The sequence below is a fragment of the Oryzias latipes genome, chromosome 15, assembly GCF_053564925.1.
Source record: "Oryzias latipes strain Hd-rR chromosome 15, Olatipes_Hd-rR_3.1".
Classification (NCBI taxonomy): domain Eukaryota; kingdom Metazoa; phylum Chordata; class Actinopteri; order Beloniformes; family Adrianichthyidae; genus Oryzias; species Oryzias latipes.
The window spans coordinates 9,465,233-9,481,166 of NC_136251.1; the positions used below are offsets into that span (position 1 = coordinate 9,465,233).

Below are 15,934 nucleotides of genomic sequence, written 5' to 3' on the forward strand. Positions count from 1 at the left end.
ACCCGTCCCACCCACCCCCTTCAACAACCCCCAAGAGGCCAAGTCAAATACAGAAAATAAAAATAAATAAATAAATAAAAACACAAACCACTTAGGCATTTAAAAATTAGAAATATGTTAAAGGAAGAGAAAAAGGGTATGCATTTACATTTCTGTAATAAAACCTTTATTTAAGTGCACAGATTGTCCCAGTTGGAAACCCCTGTCCCTTTTCAAAATGGGTATGAAGGTCCTCCTTCTGGAGTCAGGGCGGGGCTCCTGCTCTGGAAGAATAGAGACATATATCTTTTAGAGATAAAAATTTTGTTCACATTTAAACTTTCACATCTTGCGGAATGACATGTTCCATTGACTCTAATTTATAATTACTAGTAGTGATAATCCAAAGTGACACCCACAAATAATTTACAGAATTTATGCAGGTTTAATTAGCATATACTACTCATGGTTAAAGCATTTCACTATCAAAATTCATAATAAATTCATATTAAATGAGACTAGAATAAGCTAAAAAGAATAGAAAAAAAAATTCACCTTAATTTTCCCGTCTGTCCTTCTCACGTCTCCAATGGTTGTACACCTTGTCCAGGTCGATGGCCTCGTCTGCTTGCAGCTTTGACTTTATGCGCATCAGCTGGTCCAAATGATCCACTTCAAGACGATTTCTGGATGCTGTTTTGATCCGATTCATTAAACTAAATCCTCTTTCACAATCTGCGCTGGATGCTTGAAATGTAGCACAAATATCCACAAGCTGTGAGATGTGTTTTAGCTCCTCACATTTTAGTGTTGCAGCCACCATGTCTGAAAATGTGCTGATTGACCCTTGTTTCAGTTTTTGCCTCATTATGAACTTGAATTCAGCATATTCACTGTTAATGACCTCCACAGAATGTGGCTGGTGGAGAATGGCCTCATACTTCTTTGCCAGTGTGGCAATGTCTGCTGCTCCGTACTCAAAACTGATGTCTGAGCTCAATGCCTCAATGTCCAATGCAGACCACTCCTTTAACTCATCCTCTGGAAAACGAGCATCCAAGTGACCACAAAGCTTACAAATAAAACGAAGGATCTCACCAGTATTTCTGCCATCAGCTGATAAGGCATTCATCGCCTCTTTGACACGGTCACTCCACCTAACATCCTTTCCCTCTGTCAGGTATTGGGAACGCAGCTTCTCAATTTTTGCTCTTGCAAAGCAGTGTCCCTCCAGCACAGTTAGGTTGCGTTTTTGAAAAGAAAGACACAGATGTGCCAGCTCGCCCAAAACATCTCCCAGAGCAGTGAGAGTAAATTTGAATTTTGGATCTGTCAGCTTTTTATAACAGTAATTTGCCACAGGATCTCCGTTTTCACTGGATTCTCTCTCGAAATATTCTTCCAGCACTGTGTAGTTCCTCAGAACAGCTTTTACAGCTTGGTCCCGTGACAACCACCGCACTTCGTTCAGAGGCCTGAATGACAGAGTATCCTCATCTAGAATCTTTGCTAGCTCATCAAATTTTCCCCTCTTTACAGTGGATCTAGAGAAAGTGGAATAAACCGTTCTAAGAAAAGTTTCCACGTCGCGCATCAAAGGCAGGTCTTTCCACGCATCATCAATGCTCAAATCCTCTCTATGGGCCACGCAGTGTTGCTCAGTTAGGTGTGGTATTTGCTGCTTTAATAAAGCTGCAACTCCGTTGCGCTTTCCCAACATTACTGAGGCACCATCGGAGGTCAGCATCACCATTCTCTGCATATCCAGCCCATGCTTGGTGTAAAACTGACGTATTGCTTGTACAATATCCTGAGCGGTGCATGATCTCAGCTGGATTAAGCCAGCAAACACAGTTGCATGGTTGACGCTGTTTTCCTCTCTGTATTTAATATACAGGACTAGCATTTTGTGTACTGTTATGTCTGTGCTCTCATCTACAATCAGGGTGTGCCAAGGAGCATTTTTTATTTTACACATCGTCTCATTCTGCACTGTTTGATTGATGGAATTCACAAACTCAAAGGCATAATTTTTGCTTCGCCAGCTTTCTGGTAGACTCACATACTTTGCCATGTGATCATGAATTTGTTGAACTGACAGCATGGAGGCGTTCATGTTGATGGCTAGCAGAATATTGTCAATGAGAATTTTAACTTGCTCGGGGTTGGATTTATTTATGAGTGACAGCTCGATCCTCTGCTCTCTGTTTTTGGTGCTCTCCCCCAACAACATGCCGATCCCCATTCCCAGCTTACATCTTTTTACAATTTCCACTGCTTTCAAATGACTTTTGTGCTGAATGTGACGCTTGAGATAATCTAGCTTCCATGTCGTCCACACTTTTCCCTCCGAAAACTCGCTTGCTATTTTGGCTTCGCAGCACGTCTTGCAGAGCAAGCCTTTCTCGCTCGAAAACGAAAAAATGTCACCCAGTTTCACAGCTTTTCCTTCTATTTGTACATACTCCGACAGCCATTCTATCTTAAAAGAATCACATGTCTTTTTTACTTTGGCTCGGTGAGAGGACGTGCCGCTGATCGTTCGTTTTGCCATCGTTATAAAGGGTCGACGTAAACGGTACTCACTCACGAGTCTTCCCTCCAAAACACTGGTCGCGGCATGAAAGGAGGCTGTCAGTGACGTTGTTTACCTGCGTCATTACGTACGTGAACCGCATAATAGGCTGGAGCAGTTAGTCACCAGTCACATTCACTGACTCACATTGAAAAATAGCTCCAAATAAATTTTTATGTATTTATTTTATTTTGAATTCAAGTTTTTTTTTCTTTCCTGTGCGCCGCATAGATTTTCTGTGCGCGGAGACAGTGTCAGCAGTGCGCAAGGGAACAGTGTTTGTATCCTTTTTTGTTGTTGTTGGACTGGATGGGAAAGAAGCGATTGATATTGGAGACAAGGGGTAAGGGGACAGAAGATAGGGGGAAAAGGGGAGCTAAGGAAATCTGGTGGATGATTACAGAAGTGAGGGGGTGTGTGTATGATTATTAAGCAACAAGATGCTGGAGGATTATCATCATTACTGTCTGGTGTCAATGTTAGTCAAAAGGGGCGGGAGCTGTCCACAAACATCAGAGTTACAAACATACCGGTGAAAAATCTTCACATACAATCATGTCAACATGTACTCAACACAACAGTTCACACACACATATGCATACAAACCAACACATGTAAAGCATTTCATTCTCTCACACATACTATTTGGGTAAAGGTGAGCTGACACCTGTGCTCAGGTGGGTGTTTATGTTTGCTGAGGTGGATGATGGAATGTAAAAAGAGGGAGAGTGCCCGGCGGTCCCCACACCAACACCCCCGCCGAAGCAGTAGCGTTAGCCTGGGCCCCCCGACACTGGCATGATATAGCAGACCAGGGCTGGCAGGACGGCCCCGCAGCCCCCAACGCCAAAGAGCAGGGAGGCATAGGAGCAGGGAGGTGCAGGCCCCAGCCCAGCCAGGATGATAACTTACTGCCCCGCCAAGGGGCCCAGCACCCGTACAGCCCCCCTCCCTAACTCCAAGCACGAGCTAGGGCCCCCCAAGGGGGATTTCCCCAGGCAAGCACCCACCCAGTCGGGAGAGAGCAATGCAGGGGCCACCCACCTCTGTCCTTTAGGAAGTGGGGATCCGGGATGGGAGAACTTTAGAAAAAGAGGGGATTTTTCCTTTTTGGTCTTATATTTCTTCTATTTAAAATCAACCTAGGTAGTTCAGTTTAATGCCAAGACCATACCTAAGACTTAATATTTCTAGTTCTTGGCCTGCATTTCCTTTTGAACTTTTTTGAAGGTTGTCACAATTTTTTTTTCTTATTTCATAACTTATTAAATGATCCAATTTGAGACTAAACTCCAGAGAACTTTAAACCCAGCACACTTCCCCGACGACAATATGCTGTTTTTGGCTGTATAAACCCAGCTGGCCACCAAAATTTCAGCCTCACTCTTTCATGCGTTCCTGAAAAGACTTCATCCGTTCTCTTGCACCTTCAAGCCAAAGCTGCTGCTGCTTCTGTTCATCTCATCTGCCTCAGGAGAACCACCATTGTCTTTGAACAGTCTAACTGGATTTTCTTGTAACAACTTTTTCTTCTTTATTGCAGAGGAAGAATACAATGAAGCAATATTACCTACTTTAGAAAAAAGGTGTGCGCAACTTAAACATTAAACATAGAAAATCCAGCAGTCTCACTTTAAATTTGTTTTAAGTATTTTAGTAATTTTCAGCAGGCCCCAAACAATTCATAAAACAAAATACACACCCACCACCACATATATACACCCACAGATAATTCCAAGAGTCTCAGTTCAAGAACTAGAGTCTGACTTAAATCGGTTCGTATCTCAGTCCCAGCATGGCATTGCTTTTAACCAAAATAAAACAAACATGCTTGATCTCACCGGCTTTCTCTAGGTCCTTGGCGTGTAGATCCCATGGAAGAGAAAAAAAAGAAAAAGGGAGGAGGAAAGAACCCACACGATATCCCTTTACCAGGAAAAGGGAGAAAAGGTAATCCAGTGTGTAGAGCTTGAAATGGAGCAGCTCTGGAACATCCAGTGTAGTCCTCAGACACGGCTCGCCGATGTCCGTAAAAAACCCCGTAGTTTTAAACACTCGTAGACAGTGTCGCCTTCCTAGAGGCGCATGCAGCCTTCCTTATTACCAATGTCCGTTTAAAACAGTCCCAAATGTCCATCAAAACAGTCCCACACTATACAGCTATGGCCATAGCATTTCTATCAGCATACGAAGCATACTGTCTATTTTGCCCCTGCAGGGATTTATAGCAAAATATTTCATAGCTGCTCACATTCTTTAGATTGCAATATTTCTCTTGACCTGTTCTGAGGCATTCCTTTGCTCATCTACCAACTTTCACAAACTTTCATAAACAGACATACACACTACTGAACTCTACCTGTTTATTATTCTTTATATTTACATGCTAATCCATCAAAACGTATGTGATTGTCCATCTGGTTTTTTTAAGCAAAAGATCCCTTCAGAAGAGAAACTACGTCATGAAGCCTAAAGATTAATAATGAAAATACTAATTCAATCAATTTTTACGGTAAAATGAGTAATGGTTCTTATCATTAAAGGAGGTGGTGCCTTACAGGTCGAATACCTGATCGAATTTGACACTTTTAAATACCACAAATTTTTAAATTGGACAGATCTCTTGGAGAATTAACAAGTTGTAAATCCACCATTGTCTTCTTTTCTGTAAGTTGGGCTCCAGGGGGCAACAGTGGCTATATTTTTTTGAAAGACATTTTCCAGAGTGAACCCACTGTGGACATTCCCAATCCTACTAAACCTTTCATACAGTATGCTTATGAGAGCAAAGGCTGCATGAATTCTGATGCATTGAGCTACATGTGGAACGGGTGTTTGTGACACATTCAAGAACGGGCTGAACGTGGGTTTTGGAACACGCCTTTCAGCATATGGTGTTGACACAGTTCTGTTGCGATTCTGATACTAGTGCATGTACCCACAGTTGTAAGAGGCTTAGTCTGAGATGTCAAAGCAGCCCCTAAGGTGGCCGCACAGGCCAAAAGGGAAAGGCAAAACACACCTGTTCCCTCTACGAGTCAAATCCCCACCGGTAAATGTGACTTGGCATATTGCCAACACCATTGAGGCTATTTGCCTGGAAATCCTTTTTTGGGTGTCCATTGAATATTAATATTAAACTGTGCTCATCCTTTTTTGTTGTTGTTTTAGATCCATTTCTATGCCACGAGGTTTAAGGGATAAAGTTGGTGTCACTTCCTGTTTGTGCGCTCAGCCAATAATTTTGAAAGCAGGTTACTCTTCCATTCACATCAAAAGTGAACATAACTGTTAAAACCATCTACGGGACCATCTGTTAACTTTGTAAAAATGCAGACTTCTAATAGTCTCTTCCTGAGAGTTTGTGTCCAGCAGCTGTTTGTTGTTAACCCGTTAAGCTCTGATTGGTCAGGACTGGTCTCTGCTAACACTGATAAACCTTCACCTATGAATCTTTCTGCACTGTGGCCTTCATGATGGAGAAAGCAAGGGTTTTCCTGGGGTAGGACATAGCAGGAATTTGTGTACACAAAAAAGAAATCAGTACAAGATTTTAATTTATTAATTCTATTCTTTCAGGTTTTCCCTTTTTGTTCTGCTGGTTGTTCCATCATGTGGTTTTCCTGCCAAAGGTGATCATTTCATTCTCTTTTGATGACACATCAACATAAATGGGATGTTGATCTTCTTCAGAACTTGTGCTCTTTCTGCTTTCAGGCTCCAAATCCACAGATCATGGCAGTGGTGACCAAAAAGCAGCAACTAACTTTGCTTCCCACAGAGGAGCTCAGATGAGCCGCTCTGCTCCTGTGCATTACAGCTCTCATTCAAGCGGCGTCTCTCAGCCAGTTCCAGTGTTTGTGCAGAATCCTGGTGTCCCTCAGTTTGTTCCCATGGTTCCATCAGGCAGCAGCTTGAGCTCTGCTGTTGCAGGATACCCTGTGGCTGTTCAGACAGGATCTACTGTTCCTGTGTTTTCCGGTGTTCCTGCAGCAGGAGTCTCTGAGGCAGTTCAGGTCCCTGTGCAGGCTCCTGGTTTCTCCCAGTTTGTTCAGACGGGCCCAGCAATGGTTGGCTCTGCTTCCCCTGTGTTTGTGCTGCATGAAGGAGCTGGTTCCACACAGCCAGGACCTGCTCAAGCTGCTCTGCCAGGTGACTCCTCTAAAAAGCTGCTGTGAATGTTGTTCTCCATGAATCCTCCCCTTTCTGACAAGTGTCTTGTTTGTCCAGAAACCCAGTGGGCTGTTGCTCCTCCATCTTTCTCTGAGCAAGCAGCAGCTGATGCCCAGGCTGTGGGCTCCAGTGACTTCCTGCCACCAGTCCCTGCCCCTCCAGCTGGCCCTGTCCTCCAGTCCGGAGAGACTTCCAATATTGTGAAGGAAGCTGAACTTGGCAACTACCAGCAGCAGACGGAAGAGTTTGGTTACCCGGCTGAGGCGGCGCAGCCTGGAGCTGCTTTCACCAGCGTGCTTGTTCCAGGCCAAGGACTTGGTGGCTTCTGGGCTTCTCCTTATCCTGGCTTTGACTACAGGCTCCTGTATGGTCTGTACCCTCCTGGCACCTACACCACTTTCAGCCAGAACCATGAGAAGGGCAAAGACTACTACCAATCCATCCACTACTTGAAGGAGCATGTTTCTGAAGACCAAGGTCCTCAACAGCAGCAGCAGCTTCAGCAGAAGGTCTTCCATGGTCATCCTCAGAGATCTTGAGGCTCATTGGCCTGGTGGCATACTGGGTATATTCAAATATTAATAAGGCACATTGTTCCTTGTTGTCTAAAGTTTTTCATTACTTTTTCCAGGATTGATGCCTGAATTTGTACAAAATAAAGGATCAAAAGAATCTAACTGAAATTTTCTTAAATGAAAGGATTCAACAGTGGTTCAGGGAAGGGCCCAGCATCACTAACGCTGATATTGGAATAAAATATTGAAAGTAAAAAAATTATACTACTCATTAGCCATGTTTTAAAGAAATGTATAAAAGCCTTAACTTGTTAGAAACTTCATTATCGAAGAGGATTAATGTTTAAATACTGTGGAACTTTGGGGGGGGGGGGGGGGGGGGGGGGGACTTCTTACTAAAGCTGTAGGTCAGTAAACTAAAATTTGAGTCTTCAATCCTGCTCAGTTAGAAATGTTATTTCCCTGGGGGTCATTGAGCCCCCTTAAACTGATTTGACTTAAACTATCTTGATGGGCCTTTAGTGTAACTTAAGAAACTGTCATATTTTAAGAACTCTGACGACAACTCCTAGGGATAAGTCTAAATTGACTTATGGAGGAATTAAAATGAACGGGCCACCAATGCATTCCCTTGTATACATGACAATCCATGTACGTTGGCTGATCTGGCTAAGAACTAAAAAGCTGGGTAGCTAATTTGTTGCCCTGGTAATGTTGGGATGGTAAATTAGTCCACAAATAATGGGGACCAGCTTACTCAGCACCAGCAGTCCCGCCCACCACCTGGAGGCAAATTTTGGAACTCCTGCCGCTCTGCAGAGACCGAAGTCTTTTTGGCTAAATTAAAACATTATGCTGTAAATCAAGGGGCTTCCAAAAATTTGTAAGCAAAATCCAGATTACTTCAATTTAGTCTTTCCATCTGCTGTGGGGTGTTCAGTTGCTGCACTGTATGCACACTTCAACTTTAATCTTGGAAATTTCCAAGTGTCAAATGTACAACTTTGATTATCAAATTTTTGGCCCTAAACATCTGTTAATTTGCTTTTAAAGCTGATTTTTTTTTTTTCCCCCATTGCTTTGGCCAGACGGCGTAAAATTCTGTTAAAAACCACAAAAGTGAACACTTCACAGAGCAACAGCTCACATTTACTAAACAGTTGCTGAACTTGTGTGAACTTTAGTGTGATCTCTATAAAACCAGTAAAAAAAGGGCTCTCATTGAGCAAGTAACAGAAAAATAAGAGGCAAACTCATCTGCAATGCTCAACTTAGATCTTACATTTTCATTCCATTTGTTAGTGATAAACGGCAAAAAAACTTTTATAACAGTCCATAGCAATTAAGCTAAAAACATTTAATGTCATTACTAGCAAATAAACAGGATCTGTCCTAACTTTAAAAATCAAGTTTTCTGTACATGGACCAAATATTTCTTGAATCAGTGCTCTCCGTTGAAGGCCTTTATAAAAACTTGGACTTAAAAAAGCAACAAATTGGCTGCTTGGAAGTTCCTTGACTCTGCCTTGAGGAAATTAACCGGAAGATTTCCTAGTGCTGTTTGAAGCATGTCAAGTCACATGACCAAAAAAAAGTGGATTATTGAAGGGTTTGGGTTTCTCATAACCTAAGCAATCCTACAGCAGTTGAACTTACACTTACCGGTATTTCAGATGTCAAGGGGAGAACATTCACATCAAGGCAGCAGACGCCATGTTAGACCCTCAATTCTAAACAATCGCTTCTGGATACACGCAAGACCACAGAATGCAGAGAGCTTGAAAATGGAAAGAAAAGCACCATAGGTACCGTTTCTAGAAGTCTAATATTTGGTGGTTCTACACATTTCAGGCAGAAGTAGCTGCACTAGCCAGAATACCCAACCAGGACAACTTCTGAAAGCTTTAGGATGGCCACATGTTAGCCATTTGCCACAGTGGAGGTCCACTGTTATCTGAGCTCTACCATTTCAGGAGAGGACCCCCCCCCAAAGTAACGACCAACATAGACTGTAGTTTAACCAACATTTTTTATAAACTGGTAAGCCATGTCTGCCAGCAATCCTTTGTGCAGGATAGTTCCAAGATAGATTAGCAGACTTAAGGCCAACATTACAAGCACATTTAGACTTTTGCACAGGAATCCTCCATTTTTTAAGTGGGCATTTTTTTTAACTTGTCCTGTCCGACAGCTGAGCAAGCAGATCAGAGCTTAGTGCCTCTTGTATTGGACAGATTTTGTTACAATTGGTTAATGGATCTTTGGACAGTGTATATTTGTACAAACCCCGTATTTGATGCCGAGCCTTATTTATAATATTTGTATGCCTTCCCTTTTTGGACCGGAAAGGAACTAGATAAAGAGTGGGATGTCAGAGATGGGGATAACAGGTTTGTGTGTGTGTGGGGGGAGGGTAGAGATAGTCCATATTAAAGTTAAAGTGTGTCAAGTAAATTACATAAAATAGTCTACACACAACTTTACAGGTTGGAGGTATGATTATTTATCTCCCAAAGTTACTCCATAGGTACACACAATATTCGCATTACCGATAATCATGAAGGGTGTAGAAAAAAAAAAAAACCCATTTGTGATTAAGGAGGTGGGTTGAATGAGTGTGTGTCTCATGAGTACCTTGATCACACTGAATGCTCCAGCAAAGGCAGGAGGCCCAGCACCCAAACACCCCAGAGATTGGAGCAGACAGCGCAGCCGATCCAAGAACCTCAGACAAAGATCCAGGAGCAACCACCCTCCTTTGCACCTGACCTGCACCACAGAAACAGGTCAGGACCCAGCAGCCCCCCGGCCAAGGACTTGGTACTGAGCATGCGTAGAGCCAGAGCCCGGCCTCACACCCAATGCCCCGACCGCTCGAGACCCATGCTTTATAGTGCCACTTACTTTCAAAAGGACCAAAACATTTCAATACCCTTTAGTCTGGAAGCGATTCCATGCTTTAGGCCGGTTTCAGAAATCCTCTACAGAAACAGGACAATACAAGTTTCCAGATCTGTTTTTATTAGGTCAACTAAACTTAAGCATCCAAGTTCTGAATGAGGCTAAATGTGCTCATGTCCACCATGTTGATGAGCCTCAAGATCTCTGGGGATGACCATAGAAGACCTTCTGCTGAAGCTGCTGCTGCTGCTGCTGTTGAGGACCTTGGTCTTCAGAAACATGCTCCTTCAAGTAGTGGATGGATTGGTAGTAGTCTTTGCCCTTCTCATGGTTCTGGCTGAAGGTGGTGTAGGTGCCAGGAGGGTACAGACCATACAGGAGCCTGTAGTCAAAGCCAGGATAAGGAGAACCCCAAAAGCCACCAAGTCCTTGGCCTGGAACAAGCACGCTGGTGAAAGCAGCTCCAGGCTGCGCCGCCTCAGCCGGGTAACCAAACTCTTCCGTCTGCTGCTGGTAGTTGCCAAGTTCAGCTTCCTTCACAATATTGGAAGTCTCTCCGGACTGGAGGACAGGGCCAGCTGGAGGGGCAGGGACTGGTGGCAGGAAGTCACTGGAGCCCACAGCCTGGGCATCAGCTGCTGCTTGCTCAGAGAAAGATGGAGGAGCAACAGCCCACTGGGTTTCTGGACAAACAAGACACTCGTCAGAAAGGGGAGGATTCATGGAGAACAACATTCACAGCAGCTTTTTAGAGGAGTCACCTGGCAGAGCAGCTTGAGCAGGTCCTGGCTGTGTGGAACCAGCTCCTTCATGCAGCACAAACACAGGGGAAGCAGAGCCAACCATTGCTGGGCCCGTCTGAACAAACTGGGAGAAACCAGGAGCCTGCACAGGGACCTGAACTGCCTCAGAGACTCCTGCTGCAGGAACACCGGAAAACACAGGAACAGTAGATCCTGTCTGAACAGCCACAGGGTATCCTGCAACAGCGGAGCTCAAGCTGCTGCCTGATGGAACCATGGGAACAAACTGAGGGACACCAGGATTCTGCACAAACACTGGAACTGGCTGAGAGACGCCGCTTGAATGAGAGCTGTAATGCACAGGAGCAGAGCGGCTCATCTGAGCTCCTCTGTGGGAAGCAAAGTTAGTTGCTGCTTTTTGGTCCCCACTGCCATGATCTGTGGATTTGGAGCCTGAAAGCAGAAAGAGCACAAGTTCTGAAGAAGATCAACACAACCTCTATGTTGATGTGTCAGCAAAAGGAAATGAAAGATCACCTTTGGCTGGAAAACCACATGATGGAACAACCAGCAGAACAAAAAGGGAAAACCTGAAAAATATTAACACACGAAACATTAGAATATCCTTCTATCACATTAAAGCTGACCTGCTTTCAGAACATCCTTCCTACCCCAGGAAAACCCTTGCTGTCTCCATCATGAAGGCCACAGTACTGAAAGGTTCATAGGTGAAGGTTTATCAATGTTAGCAGAGACCAGTCCTGACCAATCAGAGCTTAATGGGTTAACAACAAACAGCTGCTGGACACAAACTCTTTTTATTTGTCGTATTTTAAACACATATTTCCTCTTCTTCTTCATTCCCCATTTTTTAACTAGTAAATGCTTAAAAAATACGCTTGTTGACATCTAAAAAAATTCCAAGGTTAGATGTCTACAAGTAAATGTGTAGTAGACTTTTCTTTGCAGATTTCTTTCAGAACATTATTGGTATATATATAATAAAGTAACAAAATAGAGTTTTCAGAGATGTCCTGCAGACAACTACAATATGTACATTAGGTATCTAATAGACATGTGACTACAGTGGGTCTTACTGCTTGTTTTCTGTTCATATGATGAAGCAAAAGTTTGTTTCAAAGAAGCAAAGTTCGCAAGCAGTTTCATGTCTGCTTTTAGTGCAAGAATTATCCACCATTAAACTCTGATCATCATACGTGGATCAATAAACAACCAATTTCTTTCATGAATCAATAAAAGTTATTTTATGAACAAATATTTGCATTAAGCAATAAGGTATAAAAGACAGACATAAACCTATGATCCAAGTATCTGTTATTCGGGTTACCAACTGCAGTTTATGCCGGTGCAATAACATTCAGGATATTTGACCAAAACTTCTTTTTTTAGGTGTTACTTTTAAATGTAAGCCCTGTAACCAATAAGAACTGAGTATTCACCCAAACCATGGGATGAGCAGATCTATATGGTTTGTTAGCGTCAAAGGCAGACTGGTAGACCTTTTGCCTCCTGCTACATGTGTACAAATAGACACTGATTATTCTCTTGATTATTATAAAATCAAATCAGCAGGTCTGGCTACCGCTACCACATCGACGGGGGTCTTGGTATGGGGACGGCACTCTCCCTCCTTTTACATTCCATCGTCCACCTCAGCAGAACATAAGGTTTCAGCTCACCTTTGCACAGTATGTGTGACAGAATAAAATGCTTTACATGTGTTGGTTTGTATGCATATGTGTGTGTGAACTGTATTTGTGTTGAGTTCATGATGACATGTTTGTATTTGAAGATTTTTGGAGGCAAGAGGTATGTTTGTAACATTTGAGTGTGTGTGTGGACAGGCCCCGCCCCTTTTGACTAACATTTACAGCAGACAGAAATGATGGTAATCCTCCAGCATGTTGTTACTTAATGATTGTACCACCCACCACCACCTCTGTAGTCATCCTCCAGATTTCCTTAATTCCCCCTTTCCCCTGTCCTTCAGTGCCCTTAGTCCCTGTCTCCAATATCCCTTCCTTCTTCCCGCTTCTTTTTTTTGGCGTCCGGTCCAACAAAAAAAAAGGTACGATTGTAATGGCTACAAATAAAGTTTCCCCCAAGTTACAAAAGGGGTTTATACAAATACACACCTTGTGTGTCCGAAGATCCACAACCCCTTGAACTATGTCCAACACAAGAGGCCTTCGACTCTTATCTGTAAGCTCAGCTGTTAGACAGGACAAGTAAAAAAATAAATAAAATCAGTTTGAGAAACTTTGATTTAATTTTGATTTGATTTGATTTGAAATGGTTTATTTCAAGCAATCAAATAGAAGTAATACACAAGAGCAATATAATCATCAGTCATACATTCATACAGTAACTAATCAAACTTAGTATAATTAGACATAATTAATAAAAATTGCTTGAAAGGGAGTGGAAAGAAGCGAACTTATATAATCCCACCCCGTTATACTATAACCATTTTATTACATGAATTATCAATATCCGGTTCCTAGGTTTTATCAGACAGAATTAAGAATCATAAGGTATCAATAAAGCACATGCCAAAGATGAATTACTTAAGTACTACGTCAAAATAACTATTTTAGAAATCAACATGGCAAATGCAGCATCTGAAATATATGCAAATTATGTTACTTTTAAAAGTCATTCATATGCTTTAAAACATAATACTATATCAGTAAAATAGACACGAAAAGGATTTCCTCTGCGGTAAAACCCGCTGAAGTCCTGATCCAGAATAGTTCAGATGTGCAGCTCAGCTTTCCTCTGACTCTGATATGAGCTACACTATACTAGGATCACTGAATACAATCAATACTTCTAGCTAAGGGGGTGGGGGCGGAAGGGGTTGAAATCGATCACTCTTTGGGCACAAAGCACAGAGAGTCATTTTGTCACATCTGCAGCGCTGATACCGTTGTCTGGATTGTTTTTTATTTCTCACAGACTTCACACGATTATTTGCAGCAGACGTTGTGAGTCACGCCGTAAATATGGTGACGTGCAACAAAACGGGCAATTCTCCTTCCAGGACAAGACCGAAGCTTGAGCCTCTGCAGACTAATGTGGTTTAGGCACAATTCTTTAATAAATCAAAATCAAAAGAGGCCCTAAATATCCCTCCTATCATCTTCCATAGCACACTCACACTTTGGGCTTTTTCCCTTCAGGGGTGGCCACAGCCAATCAGCTTCCTCCGTCTAACCCTGTCTTCTGCATCCTCTCCTCTAACACCAGCGACCTTCATGTCTTCATTCGCTGCATCCAGAAACCTCCTCCTCTTTGGTCTTCCTCTAGCAGCTCAAGAAAAGATCAGATTTGTTAGCAAGAGTCCCAATTTGCTTCTTGAAAGCTCCCCTGTGTTCAAATGGACACAAGAAATGATTCTTCCTTCAAATGAATATAATTAAAAAAAGGTTTCCTTCCTTTTCCAAAAAAAAAAAAAAAAAAAAAAAAAAAAAAAAAAAAAAAATAGACACAACACTGTTTCAGGAGTTATCATAGCAAAATTTCATCAAGTATCAAAAGTTAAAAACGTGCAAAGTTATGCTACATAAGGAAAGATTTTTGAATCATTTTATCAATTTTAGGAGCTAGTGAAGTAATATCATCAAAAGTCAATCAATTTAACAATTTTCAATAAGTGATTAATCATTTGTTTTACTTTTTTTAAATATTTTTTTGTATTTTTTTTATTTTTTTATAATAAGGTAATGCTGTAAGGGAAAAAAATAAAAAGGGTCCATAACTGTCGATTGTCCAAGGTTGGTATTTCTTCTTTAACTGATAACAGCCGATCTTCTGGGTTCAAAACAGTTAATAGTTCTCTTCCATGTTATGTCTGCAGACATTAGATTCAGGTCCATATCCTTCTTCAGCTGATATCAGCTGCGGTGAAAGTTGAGGTCAAGTTGTCTGCAGGTCAGAGCTCTGCTGTTATTCAGGTGACGTCAGACTTATGGAGAAAGTGATGATTCCAGGTGTCATATTTCTTGAAATTATTTGGCTCTTTGATTTATTACTCCACGTTTATTCAGACGACCGTGATCAAACACTTCTCAAAGTCCTTCATGGTGTTCACGACCATAACCTTGGTGCGGTCCTCTGGACCGAGTGGTTTGACAAAGATCCTGCAGCCTTTAACCCAAGTGTTCTCAATCTGCTTACGCTTCCTGAGAAGCCGTGCATGTTTTGAGATTTCAGCATTCCTCCTGGTCAGATGGTCGTTCAGATAAACAGCCGAACCTTTGAGATTTTTGCGTTGATTCATCAGAGCTAGCTTGTGTTTTTGATTCACAAACCTGATGAGGATCGCTGGTTTATCCGTCTCCTTTCTCCTGGGGAGCAGGTGGCAGGTCTCGATGGTATTGAGATCCAGGGAAATCCCTTTAGATGTGAGAAATGAATGTATTTGCTGTTCCAGCGACGCATCAATCTCCGTATTATTAGCACTGCTAGCTACGCTAGCGCTAGCATTAGCAGTGCTAGCTCCAGCTGAATTCAGCTTCGCTCGAGGCTTGATCGGTAATCCAGTGAGAATGACATTATTCATCCTTACTTGCTGTTCCACATCGTCCAGTCTTTTCTCCAGAATCTCGACCTGGTTTTCTCGCTGCTCGTTTTGAGCCCGAAATCTTCGGAACTCTTCCATCATCTCCCAGAGTGGCGTTAGTTTAGCCGACACTTGATCCATAAAACTTTTCAGCGTTTCTTGAATAATGTCAAGAGATTTTTTGAGCTCTTCATATTCCTGGGGTTTCTTCGGGGGCATGGTCAGCTCTCTTTTTGGAGAAAATCAACTTCTTAAGTAATTTGAAGATAGTATCCGCAGAGAGCCGCGACCACGCGTCTTGCCTTAACCCCGGAAGCGGATGTCCTTTAAACTACAATAATTACAGCACATATTTAGTTCTCTGGAAGGGAATTTTCCCTAGACAAAAAATAGCTTCTTGTCAGGGGAACTGAGGCTTGGGATGGGTGATAAATTGGTGCTTATATCGGTATCGGCCGATATT

General features: G+C 42.4%; 3 protein-coding genes across 4 annotated transcripts in view; 1 reads left to right on the forward strand and 2 right to left on the reverse strand.

The window, feature by feature from the left end:
• Window positions 1-129: 129 nt before the first annotated feature.
• LOC144984105 (zinc finger protein 862-like) lies at window positions 130-2,673 on the reverse strand. Its single transcript, XM_078931686.1, has 2 exons — window positions 535-2,673; window positions 130-263 (listed from the first exon to the last, which is right to left on the reverse strand). The coding sequence occupies exon 1, from the start codon at window positions 2,531-2,533 to the stop codon at window positions 536-538; it is 1,998 nt and encodes a 665-aa protein (XP_078787812.1). The 5' UTR covers window positions 2,534-2,673; the 3' UTR covers window positions 130-263; window position 535.
• A 3,266-nt stretch (window positions 2,674-5,939) lies between these two features.
• Window positions 5,940-7,399, forward strand: LOC144981277 (uncharacterized). Its single transcript, XM_004076939.5, has 4 exons — window positions 5,940-6,056; window positions 6,134-6,186; window positions 6,272-6,706; window positions 6,785-7,399. Exons 1-4 carry the CDS (start codon window positions 6,028-6,030, stop codon window positions 7,264-7,266), a joined length of 999 nt encoding a protein of 332 aa, XP_004076987.2. The 5' UTR covers window positions 5,940-6,027; the 3' UTR covers window positions 7,267-7,399.
• Window positions 7,400-10,242: 2,843 nt separating this feature from the next.
• LOC105355301 (uncharacterized) overlaps window positions 10,243-15,934 on the reverse strand; it is a 41,962-nt gene continuing 36,270 nt past the window's right edge. Inside the window, exons 1-4 of one of the 2 annotated variants that reach the window (XM_023963522.2) lie at window positions 11,558-11,660; window positions 11,424-11,476; window positions 10,905-11,339; window positions 10,243-10,826 (exon numbers count right to left, since the gene is read on the reverse strand). In XM_023963522.2, the coding sequence (XP_023819290.1) occupies window positions 10,339-10,826; window positions 10,905-11,339; window positions 11,424-11,476; window positions 11,558-11,586 (1,005 nt within the window). In that variant the 5' untranslated portion in view covers window positions 11,587-11,660 and the 3' untranslated portion in view covers window positions 10,243-10,338. Of the gene's footprint in view, window positions 10,827-10,904; window positions 11,340-11,423; window positions 11,477-11,557; window positions 11,661-15,934 lie in introns of those variants that run through there. The other variant, XM_078931687.1, reaches the window with a different exon arrangement.